General features: G+C 42.2%; 1 protein-coding gene across 3 annotated transcripts in view; it reads right to left on the reverse strand.

Annotated features, from left to right (window-relative positions):
- LOC110497456 (sorbin and SH3 domain-containing protein 2) overlaps window positions 1-20,693 on the reverse strand; it is an 86,873-nt gene that overhangs the window by 42,330 nt on the left and 23,850 nt on the right. For all 3 annotated transcript variants that reach the window (XM_036954378.1, XM_036954377.1, XM_036954379.1), the window contains exons 3-4: window positions 5,355-5,410; window positions 3,635-3,724 (exon numbers count right to left, since the gene is read on the reverse strand). In XM_036954378.1, coding sequence (XP_036810273.1) covers window positions 3,635-3,724; window positions 5,355-5,364 — 100 coding nt within the window. In that variant the 5' untranslated portion in view covers window positions 5,365-5,410. The remainder of the gene's footprint in view (window positions 1-3,634; window positions 3,725-5,354; window positions 5,411-20,693) is intronic.

A 20,693-nucleotide genomic window follows, 5' to 3' on the forward strand; every position in this document is an offset into this window, starting at 1 on the left:
GGCTTTAGTCATTGGGGATGGCATAATATCTGACCCTGTATCAGTGATTAAGGCCAACTTTGATGCTAGGTCACCACACCCTTTAGACCAGGGATTGTCAAATAGGTTTGGCCTCGGGACAATTTTTTTCTGAGCTAATAGTTGGTGGGACAGAACATAATTAGCCTATAATATTAGCACAATTAATTGGCCTACATTACAAATTGAACAACATTTTTAACATCTGATAGTACATAATAAATTCATAGTATATAATACATTCAGTGACTAACAATGGTTTCGATCTGATTACGCTCCTATTCAATTATCATTTTTGTCTATTTCACTGTGTGTTGATTGGTGTGTGGCCTAGGAAATGTGTGGCCTAGGAAACGTGTGGCCTAGGAAACGTGTGGCCTAGGAAGCCCAGGTGGAGAATTATACTCTCTTGCTAAGAAAACGATACCCTCGCTGGATGAGGACACAATTGAATTCCAGACATCGAGCCAAATCAAGGATGCGCTCAGGAGTGCCGAGTTTTGAGTGGCATGCGCAGAGAAATACAGCACAACAAAGAAACGTGCATTTTATGCGCCAACAATGCTTGGGTCGCCTTACACCTGCGAGCCCTCATTTTCCTCCATGAACGCAATATAGACATCCACTAGATCGTGTCCGAGGGGAGATGCAACTTTTCCCATTAAGTAACTTAAGAGGCCTATATGACTGTAAATAGTAACATTATTGTGAGTGCTTATCTGGAGATATTTAGATCACAAGCTGACAGTATTTTACGTTTTGATCTGTCCTTAAAGGAGCAGGCTATCCCGATACAGACATCAACTTTTTTTTTATCTTTAAATGATTTTTTTATGTAGGATGCTACATTTTTGGTCAGTTGAAATTGTAAATAGGCCTAATTTAAAAAATGTAAAAAACTTCTATTAGGCCATAATATTTGGTTCTTGTGAAAGACGCTGTTGAGCCTCATCGCCTACCTCAGCCACTTAAGTTATTTTATATGGGCCTAGGTTCGGAAGAAATAGACTCCAATTATGCCCTCGTCGTTTGTAAAATTAAAATTAAGATTATTGTTGAATTACTTGACGGGTGTAGTTTTTCTCCATCTGCTGCTGTGCAACACTTGCATAACAAGTTCGCTATATTTTCAGCACCTGGCGCTGTTCACCTATTGATTGCAGCTTTACGTTTCAGCACCTCAAAATGGTCCGCTACCTGCTTTATTAGCTGACTGTCTTCTGCATTCTCTCACCTCGTGAATGAAGTTAAAATGTAACTATAGCATTATTTAGGTAGCGTAACTTCCTTCTTTAATGTAAAAAAAAAATCATAATTAATTTGGGGGGGTCCTAATAATATTGCTGGCAGGCAAGATTTGGCCCGCAGACCGCCAGTTGGGGAACCCTGCTTTAGACTATGCAATACCCTCACAAGCAATATTTGTGTTTGATGTCAGTCCATGAAGATAAAAGTAAAAGACAAACACACAACATCCCTGTCTGTTTCCCACTAGATCCAAGCTCAGAGCCAAAATGTAGGGTAAGAGTGAGTCGGGGGTTGCCATGGTTTCGAGCCACCACAGCACCATTTCTAAATTGGTCACGCCCAACCGTGTACAGTGCACACATCCGCTGCAAAGCACGTTGGGAATCCCCTCGACTCGAACAGAGCCCAGTCTTACCCAATCACAGCAAAGCTCTGAGAAACTGACACAAACCATCTAGTTTCTCAGAGGAATGAAAAAAGAACAAAGGTGGAAGAAAAGAGAGTGATATTGAGTGATAGCAGAGGATAAAGGAGAGGAAACGGAGTGACAGATCGTGAGAAGGACGCTGGTGCCAGAGGATGACAAACGACGGTTGTCACAGGGAGTAAGACAAAATGAAAGCAACAGGAAGTGAATGATGTCAGGGCGGTGGAAGGGAAGAGGTGGAAGAAAAAAGACAACATTTAAACAAAGTGGCCATTTTATGTCTTTATGAAACCCCACGAAGGACACTATTAAATAGAATGGTATGGGGTATTAACAAAATTAACAACTGTTACAGTAATTTACTCAATTACAGTGCATTCGGAAAGTATTCGGACTCCAACTTTTTCCACATTGTTACGTTAGAGCCTTATTCTAAAATGGATCGATTCCCCCTTCAATCTACACACAATACCCCATAATGACAAAGCAAAAACAGGTTTTTCCAAATGTAAAAAATAAATAATGGAAATATCACATTTACATAGGTATTCAGAGCCTTTACTACACCCTTTAGACCAGGGATTGTCAAATAGGTTTGGCCTCGGGACAATTATTTTCTGAGCTAATAGTTGGTGGGACAGAACATAATTAGCCTATAATATTAGCACAATTAATTGGCCTACATTACAAATTGAACAACATTTTTAACATCTGATAGTACATAATAAATTCATAGTATATAATACATTCAGTGACTAACAATGGTTTCGATCTGATTACGCTCCTATTCAATTATCATTTTTGTCTATTTCACTTTGGCAGCGAATACAGCCTTGAGTCTTCTTGGGTATGACGCTACAAGCCTGTCACATCTGTATTTGGGGAGTTTATCCTATTCTTCTGTGCAGATCCTCTCAAGCTCTGTCAGGTTGGATGGGGAGTGTCGCTAATTCCGGATGGGCCACTCAAGGAAATCCCCAAAAGGATGATGCTGCCACCACCATGCTTCACCGTAGGGATGGTGCCAGATTTCCTTCAGACGTGACATTTGGCATCAAGGCCAAAGAGTTCAATCTTGGTTTCATCAGACCAGATAATCTGATTTCCCATGGTCTGATAGTCCTTTAGGTGCCTGTTGGCAAACTCCAGCTTCCGTCTGGCTACTTTACCATAAAGGCCTGATTGGTTCTCCCATTAGCACTGAGGAACTCTGGAGCTCTGTCAAGAATGACCATTGGGTTCTTGGTTAAATCCCTGACCAAGGCCATTCTCCCCCAATTACTCAGTTTGGTCGGGTGGCCAGCTCTAGGTGGTTCCTAACTTTTTTCATTTAAGAATGATGGAGGCCACTGTTGTTGTGCAGAAATGTTTTTGTACCCTTCCCCAGTTCTGTGTCTCGACACAATCCTGTCTCGGAGCTCTACGAACAGGTGTTTGCCTTTCCAAATCATATCCAATCAATTGAATTTATTTGGACTCCAACCAAGTTGTAGAAACATCAAGGACAAATCAATGGAAACAGGATGCACCTGAGCTCAATTTCGAGTTTCATATTTTTTATACATTTGCAAAAAAAAAAAAAAAAACTTTCAAAAAACCTGTATTGGCTTCGTCATTAGGGGGTATTGTGTGTGGATTGATGAGAAAAAAATATATATTTAATCAATTTTAGAATAAGGCTGTAATGTAACAAAAATGTGGAAAGCGTCAAGTGGTATGAATCCTTCCCGAATGCACTGCATGTCTTATTTGCGCATCGTCAAAAGTTGCACTGATTGACTGTGTTAGCACGGCCTTCACTTACCCCCTTCAACATCCGTGTGACTCAATGATCGTCTGTACAGGCCTGCGTATGTGTGTTAGGCATACGGGTTGTGTTTTGTTGGTGTGTGTGTGTGTGTGTGTGTGACAGTGGTGTGTATTAGGTGTGTGTGTTAGTACCTGTAGCCAGATTCGGGACACTCTGGACCCGCTTCATGTGGGAGCGGGTGACTAGCAAGGCGGTGCTTTTGCGAGTGTGTCCTCCGCTATCTGAGAAAGCACAGCCAGCAGCCACAGCAGCAGAAAGCAGCGCACACACACACGCACAAGCCAAAGGCCCCCCAGGAAAGAGAAGGCAAAGCACATGCATTACAACGGCTCCATTCTCATAAACAATGGGGGACGGGAGGAGGATGACGGCTCATGTCGAGATGGATGGAGGGAATAGTCTGTACTTACATACATCATAGTATCCTATGCCATTATACACAGTGTTGTTGTTTGGCTTGTCAGCAGGAAGTTGCCCACTGTGATGTCATATCGCTGACTGATTGTCTATGTGTCTACTCTCTTAGGTTGTCAATACTGAATAGACCTAAAACTATAAAAGGAGAGATTCTATAACAATCATCACCAAAAACCTCTCTTAACCGATTGTGTGTTTGTTTACATTCTGGCCGATTCAGGCATGCAGTAAAACACACAGTAATTAAAAGTCCCCCTTCCTACTTCATATGAACTATGACCTCAGCGCAGCTTAACGTTCATGCTTGCTTGGTCATCGACGTGGGAGTAATGAAACGCTGGTTACTTCTCCAAGAGGGCACAGAAACACTCTGCATGCAAAACGTTTCAGCGCACCCTGCCATTTCGAAGGCAACGTTCTGTTGGCAAACACTGTGGGATGTTCAGTGACTCAATAACTTGTGATGTAAACATTAACCAAAGCTGGAGCAAAGCTCTGATTGTAATGTCATGGAAACTAAACGAGGGCATATGCCTGGTGGACTTGATAAGAGCATTCTAGATTGTGCGGAGGCTATTGGCACCTCGATAGGTCTTGTGCTGTGAACAATTGCCATAGCAGGAACAAATCCAGACTTTCCTTGGCAGAGTAACAGACGGCGTAGGAGTGTAATAACACTAAGTGAAGGATTTGTCATCATAGCTACTGTAATGAAACACTCCATACATTTTGGGATGCGGGCCAAGTTTAAGATGGAGCTTAAGAGGCCGATTTATGAATTAAAGGCCGATTTATGAATGAGAGGAATTACGTGGGTGTATAAGTAGATCATAAAGCAATGGAATATGTGTAATGCCTCTATGAATCTACATTATAGAGCAGGGGTGGCCGTCACTCCTCCTGGAGAGCTGTTGGACGGGGGGGGGGGCATGTTGCTTCAACCCTGTTGTAACACAAGGTCCTATGAGCAGCTGATTGGGAGGGTTGGGTTTGTTAGAGCAGGGTCGGAGTGAAACCCTGCAGGAGAGTAGCTCTCCAGGAGGAAGGCTGGCTACCCTTGCTCTATACGTTTCATTGATCAAGGCTGGAATCGGCCGTCCTTCATTCAAAGCTTTTCTGAATGCTAGGCTAATGCTAACAAGATGCCGATACTCTAACAGCTCTAAAGGTCTTCAAACAGATCATTTGTTATAAAAACAAATATAAAAATAAGAGATCTGTTGCGAACTTGCCTCAATCTGAATCTTGAAATGAAATGAGAGATGTTTGGAAAAAAAAGAAAAGAAACCGATGACATAGCTAAGCAACTCCGGCAGCAAGCAGTACTCAACAGCTGGCAAATGTCAACGGATATGCGCAACGCCTTGAGGTCAACATCCTAATGTGTGTGTGCGCTTGTGTTGCGTGGGGTTTAAAAACAGGCCCATCACATACCTGTATTCATGTTGAAGAGTTCTCCTAACAGTTCTACCGTCGCTGGGTACACTTTCCTGGAATAAAGGAATCAGAGATAGCGGTTGGATTATTGCCCACTGTACAGCCCTCAGATGAAACAGAAATCCTACTTCTCGTTCACATTACCTGGTGCAATTCGGCTCGTCACGCCAGGTGAAATGGACATTGTGGATAATACACGTACTGTACCTCAAAAAGTTCTCCATCAGAAATAACTTGAGCGTCTGATTCGAAAACTAAAAAAGTCTCTTAAAGGGGGACATTTTGACTACAGAAAGTAGTGCGGTTGTAAAAACAGACCTAATTTCCTCAAATAGTTCCAACATGCATTCCTCCCATTGGTGTTAAGGGCAGCAGAATTAACATTGCCCCAGTTTTGTGCCAGGCTCAACACGACTCGTAGCCTAAAAATGAACATTCATTCCTGTTTGTTTGTCGTTTTCTTGACTTCTGAAATCAGGTGGATTACTGCTCGGTTGGACACCAGTCCTAGCAGTCATACAGTAGCTAGGGTAGCTGCATCTCTGCAGAGTAGCTCCTGGAATTGAGTATCACAAGCATGTAGTCGTGGAATGTGAAACATTTTAAAATGTTTCCTTCCTTTAATCTATATTGTATGAGGAAACCCCCTTGAGTTGTGCAGCTATTTCCCAGGGGACAAAACACGCAAACTTAAAAAAACATTTTTACATGAATTTATTGGAGGTAATAAAATAAATATCCAATAATTTGTGCAACTATGTGGATGATAATATAAATTCAACTTGAAGCACTGAAAATATATTATACATGGATAACTGAATTTATAAATCAACAAATCTATAACTATTGCATAATATTATAGGCTACACATAGTATGGTCTTTTGTGTGATGGCCTAAGAAAACCGACTTCCTGCTTCACTGAGCACAAGTTAGATCTACAGATACATAACTCGTTAGGACAGAGCGCCAAACAGAGGGACGGGCAGAAACAAACGGGTTCACTTGTGGAGCGATGAGCTCGCGGCTGACGGGCGAATCAAAATCAATTAGTGTACCTCAGATCTGGCACGTCTTAATGCATCTCCCCTGCCTCGCTGTCGACCGGAAACAAAGCTAACCTTACTTTTAAAATGAGGCCATTTTCCAACTTACAACAATAGGGTAGGTATCTTCCTCCGAAAATCCCTGGCAGAACTTAGCCTTAGTTTAGTAAGATATGGAGCAAAATATCACCTTTGTTTTGAGATATTCCCTTCGAGTGTCTGCTATGTTTTTTTGTTTTTTATGTCACTCAATGTCCGCGCTGTCACACTAGCATAACGTCATGATAAGGGACTGATAAATGCTACAGGCCAACAATACAGCTACTTAACTGTACCGTATGTACCCGTACCAAACATACACCAAATGTAATTCCTTAATGCTGTACATGACGGGTGATGAATCAGCTCTGAAAATACTCTTGTCCATGATTGATATAGAAAAAGGCCCTGTTGGAAAGTCCAGGCCTTGGTATATTTGTGTACGTGTGTACATGTTTAATGCATATATGGTGCCTTCAGAAAGTATTCACACACCTTTACACTAATCCATAATGTCAAAGTGGAAACCTGTTTGTCGAACATTTTAGAAATGTATTAAAAAAAAATTGAAAAGCTGAAATGTCTTCAGGGAATAAGTATTCAACCCCTATTCAACCCCTTTGCAAGCCTAAATAAGCTCAGGAGTAAAAATGTGCTTAAATTGCATAAGAAGTTGCATGGACTCATTCAGTGTTAAATAATAGTGGTCAACATGTAGTGGTACAGATCTCTGTAACCCACATAAAATGATCTATAAAAAAGGTGCCTCAAATCGAGTAGTGAATTTCAAAACACAGATTCATCCAAAGAATCTGCCTTGAAGGGCACCGATTGGTAGATGTGAATATTCTATATTTTTTTAATAAGACGCTGAATATCCCTTTGAGCATGGTGAAGTTATTCATTACTGTAGGCTTTGGATGGTGTATCAATGCACCCAGTCACTACAAATATGCAGACATTCTTCCTAACTGAGTTGCTGGAGAGGAAATGACATTGAATGCTCCGGTGCTTGAAATTCACTAGTTAAAATTTTTATTGAAAATCTGCTTGAAAGTCTAAAGTTAAAGACTTGTAAATGGTTGTCTAGCAATGATCAACAAATGAACTTGACAGAGCTTGAAGAATTTTCAAAAATGACAAAAAAAATGGGCTAATATTGTACAATCCAGTCATGCAAAGCTCTTTCCCAGAAAGACTCACAGCTGCAATCGCTGCCAAAGGTTCTTCTACAAAGTATTGACTCAGGGGTGTGAATACTTATGCAAATTAGATTTCTGTAATACATTTTTTTTAAATATATATATATGGGCCTATAATGATAGGCCTGTTTACCAATTGATTCTGGAAGAATATAATTTGTAAATGCTTTATGACAAACGCATAATTCAAGCTACTTAACTATTCACCCAGACCCTCTATTAGTTTAAATGAGAACGTGTTAGTGCTGGGTTAGAACAAAAATTTGCGACGTCGAGGGTACCCCTAAACTGAAAAGTTGAAAAGTACTACTAGAAAACACCATCACACCATTATTTCTAGCCAACCATTTACAATAAAACATGGTCACACAGAAGCTAATCAAAAAGGCAACGCACAGTAATACATTAAATCACAAGCCTTGTAAACGTTTTGTTTACAAATGCACAAGTTAGCAGTTGTGACACAGATGATTAGGTTAGCCACAGAGAGATGTTACTAGGCTGAGGGCACAGAATTGTGTTAAACAAATCATAATATATTTTATATTTGAGATTCTTCAAATAGCTACCCTTTTCCTAGACAGCTTTGCACACTCTAAAGGACACCATTGCTCATGTTTCTTGGCCCAAGCAAATCTCTTCTTATTAAGTGTCCTTCTATAGTAGTTTCTTTGCAGCAATTCGACCATGAAGGTCTGATACACGCAGTCTCCTGTGAACAGTTGATGTTGAGATGTCTGTTACTTGAACTCTGGGAAGATATTATTTGGGCTGCTATTTCTGGTTGGTAACTGTAATGAACATATCCTCTGAAGCAGAGGTAACTCTGGGTATTCCTTTCCTGTGGTGGTCCTCATGAGAGCCAATTTCATCATAGCGCTTGATGGTTTTTGCGACTGCATTTGAAGAAACTTTCAAAGTTCTTGAAATTTTCCGGATTGACTGACCATCATGTCTTAAAGTAATGGTCTGTCGTTTCTCTTTGCTTATTTGAGTTGTTCTTGACATAATTTGGACTTGGTCTTTTACCAAATAGGGCTATATTCTACCTTGTCACAACACAACAGATTAGCTTAAACGCAATAAGGAAAGAAATTCCACAAATTAACTTAACATGCATTCCAGGTGACGACCACATGAAGCTGGTTGAGAGAATACCAAGTGTGCAAAGCTGTCATCAAGGCAAAGGGTGGCTATTTGAATGAATATATTTTCATTTGTTTAACACTTTTTTGGTTACTACACGATTCCATATGTGTTATTTCATAGTTGATGTCTTCACTATTATTCTACAATGTAGAAAACAGTACAAATAAAGAAAAACCCTGGAATGAGTAGGTGTCCAAACTTTTGACAAGTACAGTTGAAGTCGGAAGATTACATTCACCTTTGCCAAATACATTTAAACTCAGTTTTTCACAATTCCTTACATTTAATCATAGTAAAAATTCCCTGTCTTAGGTCAGTTAGGATCACCGCTTTATTTTAAGAATGTGAAAATGTCAGAATAATAGTAGAGAATGATTTATTCCAGCTTTAATTTCTTTCATCACATTCCTAGTGGGTCAGAAGTTTACATACACTCAATTAGCATTTGGTAGCATTGCCTTTATATTGTTTAACTTGGGTCAAACGTTACGGGTAGCCTTCCACAAGCTTCCCTCAACAGACACACACACAGAGCCTTATGTTCAGGGGGATACCTCAACAGTGGATTCCTCCCTCTACAACCTACAGCAAGGCAGCAAAACATTTTGGTTGGGTGAATGTTGGCCCATTCCTCCTGACAAAGCTGGTGTAGCTGAGTCTGGTTTGTAGGCCTCCTAGCTCGCACACACTTTTTCAGTTCTGCCCACACATTTTCTATATGATTGATGTCAAGCAAAGTGAGTTTGAAGGTAGGCCTTGAAATACATCCACAGGTACACCTCCAATTGACTCAGATTACGTCAATTAGCCTATCAGAAGCTTCTAAAGCCATGACATCATTTTCTGGAATTTTCCAAGCTGTTTAAAGGCAGTCAACTTAGTGTATGTAAACTTCTGACCCACTGGAATTGTGATACAGTGAATTATAAGTGAAATAGTCTGTCTGTAAACAATTGTTGGAAAAATGACTTGTGTCACTCACAAAGTAGATGTCCTAACCGACTTGCCAAAACTATAGTTTGTTTGTAGTTTGTTTGTTGTAAACTCAGAAGTTTACATACGTTTTAATGACTCCAACCTAAGTGTATGTAAACTTCCGACTTCAACTGTATGTATGTATGTATGTACGTACGTACGTACGTACACAGTATATGCCTTAATTTCTAAAATATATTGACTCTTAGCTTTCATTTGATATATTGGTGCTCATGGGTCCTTTTAGATGGAAATGCCCATTACTAGTGGTGCAACGGATCACAAAACTCACGGTTTGGATCACGGTTTTGAGTCACAGATCGGATCATTTTTCGGATCAGCATAAAAACAAAAAAAAGGGAGACAAATAACTTTGCTTTCCTTTTATTACTTAAAGAAAACAAAGCAAGGAACTTTAATGTTTAAATCAAATCTTAAAATAAAAAGTTCAATACTCAATTGTTAAATTACAGTGCAATATGAGGCATGTAACCTTCCTTTGAACAATTGTGAATGCAAAAATTGCCTGTGTCCACATCATTAAAAAAAAGTTTTAAAAAAGGCCAAGCAAAGCAGACCTGAGCTTATAACTTCAAATTATATATATATTTTTTAATGAGGATGTCTACATTCTCTGGGGAGAGGGTCGCCCTCTTTGCAGTCACTATGTCCCCTGCCGTGGAGAACACCCTCTCGCTGGGAACTGAAGTGCCAGGCACAGCCAGGTAGCATCTAGCCATCATGGCAATGTGAGGGTATTTACACTCATTGTTTTTCCACCATGCCAGTGGATCACCATCCACTGGAATGCCGCTTGCTGCCTTGTAGGATGCCACCTCCTCTTTGAAGCTGTTGGCAAACGTCTTGCCCGTGTCCTTGCTCACAAAAGGTCTTCCGGCAAAGCTCCTTCATGGCCAAATTATTTTGTGGAGGACATGCCTCTGAGTCTGCACTGTGGCTTGACCCTGCAGAAAAAAATGACTTGATCTAACTAACTATTTATGTTCATAGAACTATAATTGTGGCAATAACATTTAATAAAAATTATCAATTATTATTACAAATTTAAAAAATGGATGATTCTAATAGCAATAGCACAGACTAAGATTAGACTGCAGTATATTATTTAAGTAATTCACTCACTTTTTTTTTACCTCTTCAGTGGCCACAATCAGCGGTGAGATCACTATGTCCTCCGGTATAGGGCAGGGTCTAGGTGAGACAGGGACTTGAACCTTGGATCCAGTGCAGTAGATCTACGAAGGTAGTCCTGTACATTAGGGGGTTATCTGGGGTTCAGGTCCTCTCGAAATGGCAGCCTTGACATCACTTGGGGCCATGGATTGTAGAATCCTGGTTTTCAGAGGTAGGATCATGGACACAGACGGTGCAGTTTCAGTGCTCAACAGGCTTGTAACCGTTTTGAGGGGTTTGACCACATGGAGGACCTCCTCTGCCACTTCATGTCATCATCAGACAAGGTGACAATGTCTTTATATTTTGTCAGGGTCTTGTCTATCAGTGCAGAGTATACAGCTGCCTGCTGCTCAAGATGGCGCTCCAACATGTCATAAGTGAAGTTCCATGTTGTTGTGACATCGTGTATGAGCTTGTGGGTTGGTAGCTGTAACATTTCTTGCTTGGTCATAAGCACATGAGCGGCTGTTGTGCTTTGGTGGAAAAGGAAACCACCTTCTTGATCCTCCCAAGGAGGCTGTCCATCTGGTTCACTGAGATTCCCCTTTGGGATGCTAAATTGATCACATGTGCAAAGCAAGCTATCTGTGGCCCCAGTCTAGCTTCTATCACTGCATTTACTTGGTTCTTGGCATTATCTGTGGTGATTGTGATATTGGGCCTCTAGCTTCCACTCTGCTACTGCTCCTAGCAGTACCTGCACCAGATTTGTTTCTGTGTGACTCCGAGGGGGGAGTGTCTGTAGCACCCGGACTTCGCATCTCCCACTCCTCTGTGGTGTAGTGAGTAGTCACAGTCATGTAGAGGATGCCTGGGATAGTTCGGCGACAATTTATGATCTTTTCCTGTTCATAAAGTTCTGGCACGATCTCCATACTGAAGTGGGTCCGCGAGGGGATTTCGTAGCGTGGCTCAAGCACTTTCAACCATATTTTGAAACCCTTTAGTTTTCCACAACCGAGTATGGCCTCACGTCTGCAGCGATAAACATCCCAATAGATTTGGTGATGGCTTTAGTCCGGTCTGATTCGGCAGCAAAGGGCTGCTTAAATGCCGCGGTGAGAAGTTGTCTCTTGGCTGAGTTGGCTCCCGTCACTGACACATCAGGGTGATGATGCTTTAAAAAAAAATGTGTGGCCACGCTCAATGTATATCCGTGATCACACGGCTTTCTTGTGGCACAATGACTACACACCGTAATGGTGTTGTCCACCACCCTTCCTCCATCATCATATTTGACAGGGAAGCCAAAATGCTCCCATGCATGAGACTTAAATGAAGCGGGAGGCTTTTTCCAGTTCTTCAGCTCCTCTGCCGGCCATGGCAGTCACTGCTTTTTTCTTCTTAAGCTTTTTTCAACGCGAGCATCCAGGATTGATTCTTTGGGATTCAACGGCTTTAAAAATACTACTAATAATAAAATCAACCTTCAGAGTAAAACACAGCATCGGTCTTGTCTTTACCTTTTCACTGCAACTCTGAGTCGAGATTTAGGGAATTAATCCCTTTAAAAAGTATCAGCGGCAGTAAAACTATTTCACACTATGATGGTTAAACTATGCAATTGATCTGCGGTTCACATGCGTGCCGAACCATGTCGGGGTGATCCGCACGGATCAACTACGGTCCGTTACACCACTACCCATTACCCACAATCCTTTCCTGGCAGCCAGTACATGGAAAACCACTTAGTCTCCTATGCAGCATTGAAAATAGTCAAAGGTGGATAAATATACAGCAGGTGAAAATGGAACTGGGAGGTTGAGAACAGCAGGAAGCTGAGGACTATGTTGCATTCTGGTTACTGCAGGAGGCAGGAGCCAGGAGGACATGGGTTGCATCTCAATACACCAAATACATTCATATCTGCACTGGCATTAAAGAACTGGACAGGTGAAAGCAGCTTACTATAGCAGGCATCCTCCACATTGCCTTCACTTTCCTGTGTTTTCAGAAAGTCGCAGAGGGTGAGGAGAAGTCACTTTAGAAAAAGGTTATGTCCACACACACACACCGCTTGTTTGCTGCTCCCACAAGTGACGTTTAACTAAAAGCTACCGAAACAGCGTCTCCTCTGACATGGTTGTCGTCAGGTAACCAAACCCACATGACACACGGGATGAAGCCATGTGTAGACATGTCTACAGCTTAGTGGACACGCCACGCCAGGTCTGCCATCGAGACACGTTTCTCACATGGACGGGACTGGAAACAGAACGATCTTAAGCATTCATCCCCAAATGCACCATCATGGATGGATTCAAACAAAAAAGGGTAGACTCAATCATTTAATGGCTAAAAAAAACAGAACCTACCGATTGTGGGTCCTTTTAGAAGGCTAACAAATAACCAAGCTGACAGACAGCCGATAAAGCCCATCGAACAACCGGGGCCACCTCTAATTGGACGGCAAACTGGAATATTCATCTCTCCGTTTTAAAGAATGTGCAAGAGAAGCACTTAGGACTCTATTGACTTTTAAAAACAAGCCATACGTCTTGCCAACACAGCCAGTCAAGGGTGCTAGTCAAGGGGCCAACACTGATGGGTTTCTATAGAGCGCCAACGATAGATGCTAAATTCTGCTATACAATGGCTAGTTGTCTGTCCATTTACAAATCTCACACATCTACACACATTGGGGTAAATCCCGGGGCTGGCGTCATGGCTTGTCGCCATCCAAACCAGGGCCAGGGGCAGAAAGGATCATGTTTCCGGGGGACAGACCAGCGACGACACAGCAGCTGTGGCCACCACGGCCCACGGGGGAAGTGTTATGGTGGGACACTGGATCCTCTCTTTCAAATGAGTGCTATTCAAACTTGTTCAGCAAAAACTAGAAACTTTAGAAACTTGGGTCCTATATTATTTCACAAAGCAAGTTGACTGAGAGAACAATTACAATTCACAACTTGTGTCCAATTGGAATCTGGGAATACGCAGGTACACCTAAAATTTCTTTCCACACCGGGCCCCATCTCCAACTGCAATTCCACCGAGTCCCCCTGACCAGAGAATCAGCATGGAGCCATTCGAATGTCTGAAGCTCTAATGCCTATAAAACAAGTCACAGTCCTCGTATCAGACGGTCATGGGGACGGTTGTGACAGCGGCTGTAAATATTGAAGCCTGGCACGTCCCGCTGTGATTAAAAATCGGCAAGTGCAGCGGCGCTATGTTTTCGAGGCATTAGATGCCAGCACCTGATGAATCTCCAGACAAGCCAGTTGCCGCATATCAACGGAATAATCGTTTATAGAACAGGAAACGAGGAAGGCGGATGGGAGGATTAAAAGAGGTCGGGAAAAGGGAGGTCGGATAAGAGAGAATACAATTGGAGAGTGAATGGCCGGTCACTGCTTGATGCTCTCACCAGAGCTCCTTATTGCATGTATGAATACATACAATGTCTGAACTATTACATTCATATCATGAGACTACCATGGTTGAATTGTGCCATTCTATGCCACTGCAATGGCCACTTAACTTTGCATATAGGCCTACTACAGCTCTGATTGGTTATGGCGCACTGGTCTGTGTAGAGTACGGGCCTGAGTGGTGCCTGTCAATGCAATACAATCCTACTCCGATGCAGTCTGCCTACAACAAAATCTCTTGCATAGTTAGTTTTGCATACTAATAAGTATTGCATGCCTCCCGAGTGGCGCAGTGGTCTGCGTCACTGCAGACCCAGGTTGGATCCTGGGCTGCGTTGCGGCCGGGCCGCGACCAGGAGATCCATGAAGCGGTGCACAATTGGCCCAGCGTCATTTGGGTTAAAGGAGGGTTTGGCCGGTCTGGACGTCCTTACCCCATCGTGTTCTAGCGACTTCTGTGGCGGGCCGGGCACATGCACGCTGACATGGTCGCCAGTTGTTCAGTGTTTCCTTTGACACATTGGTGTGGCTGGCTTCCGGGTTAAGCGAGCAGTGTGTCAAAAAGCAGTGCGGCTTGGCAGGGTTGTGTTTCAGAGGACGTACAGCTCTCTACCTTGGCCTCTCCCGAGTCCTACGAGAGTTGCAGCGATGGGACAATTGGATATCACAAAATTGGGAAGAAATTGTCTTGCCTAGTTTGTTTTGTTTCTGTATGTTGCATTGAAAGTGGCTAATATTGCGTTGATTCTATCACAATTCCCACAGTCAAGGGAAACGTTGATAGTGTTAACTAAAAATGGGGAAAACTCTAGAAAGTTGAATCTCGTGATTCTCTGTGCGGGATGATATTTCTTCTGCTTCGTCAGTCCCGGGGGAGCTGCGCAGCTTAGAGGGAACATTGCTTAGAAGGCGTTTCACACTTACAAAAGTGGATGTGAAACGATCCATTAGAGATGGTAATTAGGCATTGTGAGCATGAAACCATTGTGAATCATCCTGGATTAAGAAGACCCTCCGTGCAGGTGGTTCATTTCAGTCGGATAACCATCAGACTCTTACAGATCTAGATAAAGTCCATAAGGAATCTGAGGGGGGGGAGTAATACACAAAATTATGATCTGATAAGAAATTATGCCTGTTCCATGATGTAATATGATAAATGGTATTAAAACAGTGGATTAGTCATGAGTCTAGGATGGCACATTATCAGCTGATTGACACTGCACTGTTTTCAGTTAAAGTGGGACTTACTTCAGTTTTAAAATTTGAGTGACCTTTTGTAGCCTTAAGAAAATAGATGCTCTGAATCAAGATGGGGGATTAAGTTTTGGTTTATAATTTACTGAAGTTTATGGCACAATGTTATATTTCTATAAAGATTCACAGCACCAGTCCTAGGGACACTAATAAAATCAGTAAACCTCCTATCAAGGGACCTGCTGTGCACAACGAGCCACTATCAAAATGTTGACAACAAAAATTAATGTCCATAATAACTTCCAATTGTGCATCGGGGCAAGCAATGGGACTGTAGTTCCTTCCCAAAGTTCAGACATAAAATGCCAGACTCCAGCTCGCATAAATATTAGTAGAATGTATTTTTTTCTCTGGTTATTTTGTTGGCTTGTTCTTCAGGGAAAACTCATAACATTCAGAAGTCTATTGATATAGCAGCACTATGCGCAACTCCCATTCCCCCGTGCCCTTAGAGGACAGAGTAAAATCTCATTTAGACTAAAACGTCTGGGGTAGGCCTACGAATCATATCCAGCTGACACTTCTGGTACCACCGAGTATGTTATGAGCGTAACATCACTCTTTTTATACCACAGATGTTTAGAATGATATAAAAGGCAATTCTATCTGAGCCTGATGTAGAAGCTCAGTACAGATAAATTATGCATTTCCTTAAACTCCATGTGGGAAAATACTTTTTCCATACTTGAATTTATTCAGTTCTCGGCTTTGCAATTTATTGAATCCTCCCCCAAGAGTCAAAATAAACTGAGCTAATGGCAGAATCTGTGGGTAATACCGAACAGAAAGCCTGGAGAGGAGGAACTCCAAATCTCAAAAAGAAGTAGTATTCCCTTCTTCCTCTCCATTTTCAAGCCCTAAAAACATATGTTGAGATTGCCTAGAGCTGTTATATTTTATTGGGTCACAGTGGTTTATCCGTAGATTGTATTTAGGTGTTGGTGGAGACCTCTGGAAAGTTGTGTATATAAATCAAAAATACGGAACAAATTTTATTTTTTAACAATTCCAACGATTTTACTGAGTTACAGCTCATGTAAGGAAATCAGTCAACTGAAAAACTCATTAGGCATAATCTATGGATTTCACATGACTGGGCAGGGGCACAGCAATGGGTGGGCCTGTGAGGGCATAGGCCCAACCCACTTGGGTGCAAGGCCCACCCACTGATGAGCAAGGCCCAGCCCAGCTCCTCAGTTGTTTCTTCAGCTGTCCGGATGGCTGGTCTCAGACAATCCTACAGGTAAAGAAGCCAAATGTGGAGTTCCTGGGCTGGCGTGGTTACACTGTGCTTGTGAGGCCGGTTTGACGTACTACCGAATTCTCTAAAACGTTGTTGGATGTGGCTTATGGTAGAGAAATTAACATTAAATTATCTGGCAACATCTTGGTGGACATTCCTGCAGTCAACATACCAATTGCACGCTCCCTCAAAACTTGAGACATCTGTGGCATTGTGTGACAAAATTGTAAATTTCAGAGTGCCAATTTATTGTCCCCAGCACACGGTATACCTGTGTAATGACCATGCTGTTTAAATCAGCGTCTTGATATGCCACACCTGTCAGGTGGCTGGATTATCTTGGCGAAGGAGAAATGCTCCCTTACAGGGATGTAAACAAAGAGCGTCCTCTCACCATTCTCCACTTTAGAGAGTCCTCGTCGGCGTATGCTGATAACCTGGGAGAGAGAGGTGACTATTAAAGTGTTCTCTGTGGCCATTTGTGGTTCTCCCTCTCCCCCCCCCGATGACTTGGCACTTTCCCAAACCGTCAGAGCTAGTGCTATAATAATGATGACCTCAACAAACCTTGTGGCCACACAATTTATTTGAGTAAGAGAGAGCGATCGCAGATGCTTTAGACGGCCCCTCTGAAATGCATTTAAGCGAGTGGAATGCAGTTTTTAAAATAGCTGACTTTAATGGAAATCAAGACAGGCCCTCTTGTCACAGCTAATATGACAGTGGGATATAATGGACTTGGCTGAAGCCCAGAGGTAAATAAAACATTTATTTTTAATTTTTAAATCAGAGCAGAAAATGACAGTAAGCGCCATCCGCGAGCATCACTCAGTGACAGTAAATATAAGGGAAGTACATTGGAAACAGACTGAGGGTATGTCCCAAATACCACCTATTGGCCCTGGTCAAAAGTACTGCACTAACAGCAACTAGGGCGCCATTTGGGACGCACCCTTATACGTCAAGGAAGATCTCGGGGGGGAAAAGTCTCCAACTTCTCCCTCTCCAAATACAGATTTTTCAAATTGAAGCTCTAATCATATTAGAAGCTATGGTTATATCTCAAATGAGCTGGTTGGTGTATTTTAGTGGAAAGGCCTGATTAAATAGTGGATGCAAAAGAGACATGCTATATGCTGTTTGACGTTCCTCACTGTCCGTGACCGAGGTAATAACATTGCAGTTACGCTCAGTGAAATGTTCATATAAAACAGGGAGGCAGAATGTTTGCCATTGAAAAATACCAGGCGCAAATAGTGGTTTCGATCTCTGTGTTCCTTGATACACACGCGGTCACATGCACATACACACACATTCAAACATACAGCGTTTCAAAAGAGAAGTGTGTGTGTTTTCAGGTTGGTTAGTGTACATGGAAGGTTCCTGTTTGTGTGTGTGTGTGTGTGTGTGTGTGTGTGTGTGTGTGTGTCAGTTCAGGTTAGTTGGTGACCATGGCCAGACTGAATTCGTACAGCATGCATGAGTGTGTGTGTACGCAGACACATGAGCGACTCGGACAGCCGGTGTTAGATAAGCTGACTATGTTCTCATCTACAAGGGGTCATGACCCCACAGTGCCCACTCAGACACACGCGCTAGCAAGATGTAAGCAAGTCATAAGGAGGCGGGGGGAAGGGCTATTTAAAGACGCACGGCAAAAATGCAGCCGATAGACCAAACCAAAACAAAAGGCTATTTTTAAGCACGCATAAAGAATTACTTAAACTGTCTGTGAAAAATGTTTGGACAATAATGGAGTTTGACTAAGTGCAATATCCTGAGGTAACGTCAACGTTTCAAAGTCCCAGTTAAATTTTCTTTGGGGTTGAGAATAAACCATAGCCTGGCAATTTGGTGAGGATCTCTACGACAGAGAATGAGAGACGGAGACCAGAAATGTAAAAGCAAAGGAATGTCTGTCAAGTCCAGAGTTAATCTCAGTCAAGATGGAGTCTGGAGTCTGAGACTCCCCTTAAAATTGACCGAATGCCGACGGGACACTTGGGAAACACCACAGGAAAAAAAAAAAAGGACACAATCCACAATTACACTCTCCCACAATTAACGGAATTGGGGCCAAGTTATTTTTACGGTGTATTTTTGTGGGAAATATGTGGGGAGCTACGGCCGGTGGCGCAGGAAAAGAGACGCCTGGGAAACAAAATAAGAGCTTGAGAAGGCTGGTATGCCATTGGTGGATACGGTCCATTTTATGGGTTGCTTGGGGTTTTAGCTGCGGGTATTTAGGTGCGTTACTTCAAAGCAGTGTTGTCTGGAGCAAAAGCATGATTTGCATTTAACTTTGAAATGAAATCCAATAAACCCAAAACAATGAACAAAACACAATCATTTTAAAAGCTCTAATTGTGGTTTTAGATGTGGGTATTTTGGTCCGGCACTTCTAAGTGGTATTGTCCGAGCAAAAGCATGATTCCCATTAAGCTTTGAAATGAAATCAGATCAACCCAAAACAATAAACAAAGCAAAACACAAAAGCTCCACTGCTGTACAGAACAACTGCTGAGAAGGAAATGGATGAAAATGTGGGTTGTAATCTGGGATTATAACAGTTTCTTATTAACTGATCCAAGGTCAGTAAAACCCACTGTTGTCCACACATTGAACACATTCTCTAAGAGTAACATCTTATCTAGGACCAGTGACCGTAACAGGACAAAGCAGTCGCGCAATTTGTAAATTAAAATGTGCCCATCAACTAAAGCCTGTCATTCAAATGGCTGCCAGTGGATGTCCTTCATATTCAGTGCCTTGCGAAAGTATTCGGCCCCCTTGAACTTTGCGACTTTTTGCCACATTTCAGGCTTCAAACATAAAGATATAAAACTGTATTTTTTTGTGAAGAATCAACAACAAGTGGGACACAATCATGAAGTGGAACGACATTTATTGGATATTTCAAACTTTTTTAGCAAATCAAAAACTGAAAAATTGGGCGTGCAAAATTATTCAGCCCCTTTACTTTCAGTGCAGCAAACTCTCTCCAGAAGTTCAGTGAGGATCTCTGAATGATCCAATGTTGACCTAAATGACTAATGATGATAAATACAATCCACCTGTGTGTAATCAAGTCTCCGTATAAATGCACCTGCACTGTGATAGTCTCAGAGGTCCGTTAAAAGCGCAGAGAGCATCATGAAGAACAAGGAACACACCAGGCAGGTCCGAGATACTGTTGTGAAGAAGTTTAAAGCCGGATTTGGATACAACAAGATTTCCCAAGCTTTAAACATCCCAAGGAGCACTGTGCAAGCGATAATATTGAAATGGAAGGAGTATCAGACCACTGCAAATCTACCAAGATCTGGCCGTCCCTCTAAACTTTCAGCTCATACAAGGAGAAGACTGATCAGAGATGCAGCCAAGAGGCCCATGATCCCTCTGGATGAACTGCAGAGATCTACAGCTGAGGTGGGAGACTCTGTCCATAGGACAACAATCAGTCGTATATTGCACAAATCTGGCCTTTATGGAAGAGTGGCAAGAAGAAAGCCATTTCTTAAAGATATCCATAAAAAGTGTTGTTTAAAGTTTGCCACAAGCCACCTGGGAGACACACCAAACATGTGGAAGAAGGTGCTCTGGTCAGCTGAAACCAAAATGGAACTTTTTGGCAACAATGCAAAACGTTATGTTTGGCGTAAAAGCAACACAGCTGAACACACCATCCCCACTGTCAAACATGGTGGTGGCAGCATCATGGTTTGGGCCTGCTTTTCTTCAGCAGGGACAGGGAAGATGGTTAAAATTGATGGGAAGATGGATAGAGCCAAATACAGGACCATTCTGGAAGAAAACCTGATGAGTCTGCAAAAGACCTGAGACTGGGACGGAG

Source organism: Oncorhynchus mykiss, chromosome 19, assembly GCF_013265735.2.
Source record: "Oncorhynchus mykiss isolate Arlee chromosome 19, USDA_OmykA_1.1, whole genome shotgun sequence".
Lineage (NCBI taxonomy): Eukaryota > Metazoa > Chordata > Actinopteri > Salmoniformes > Salmonidae > Oncorhynchus > Oncorhynchus mykiss.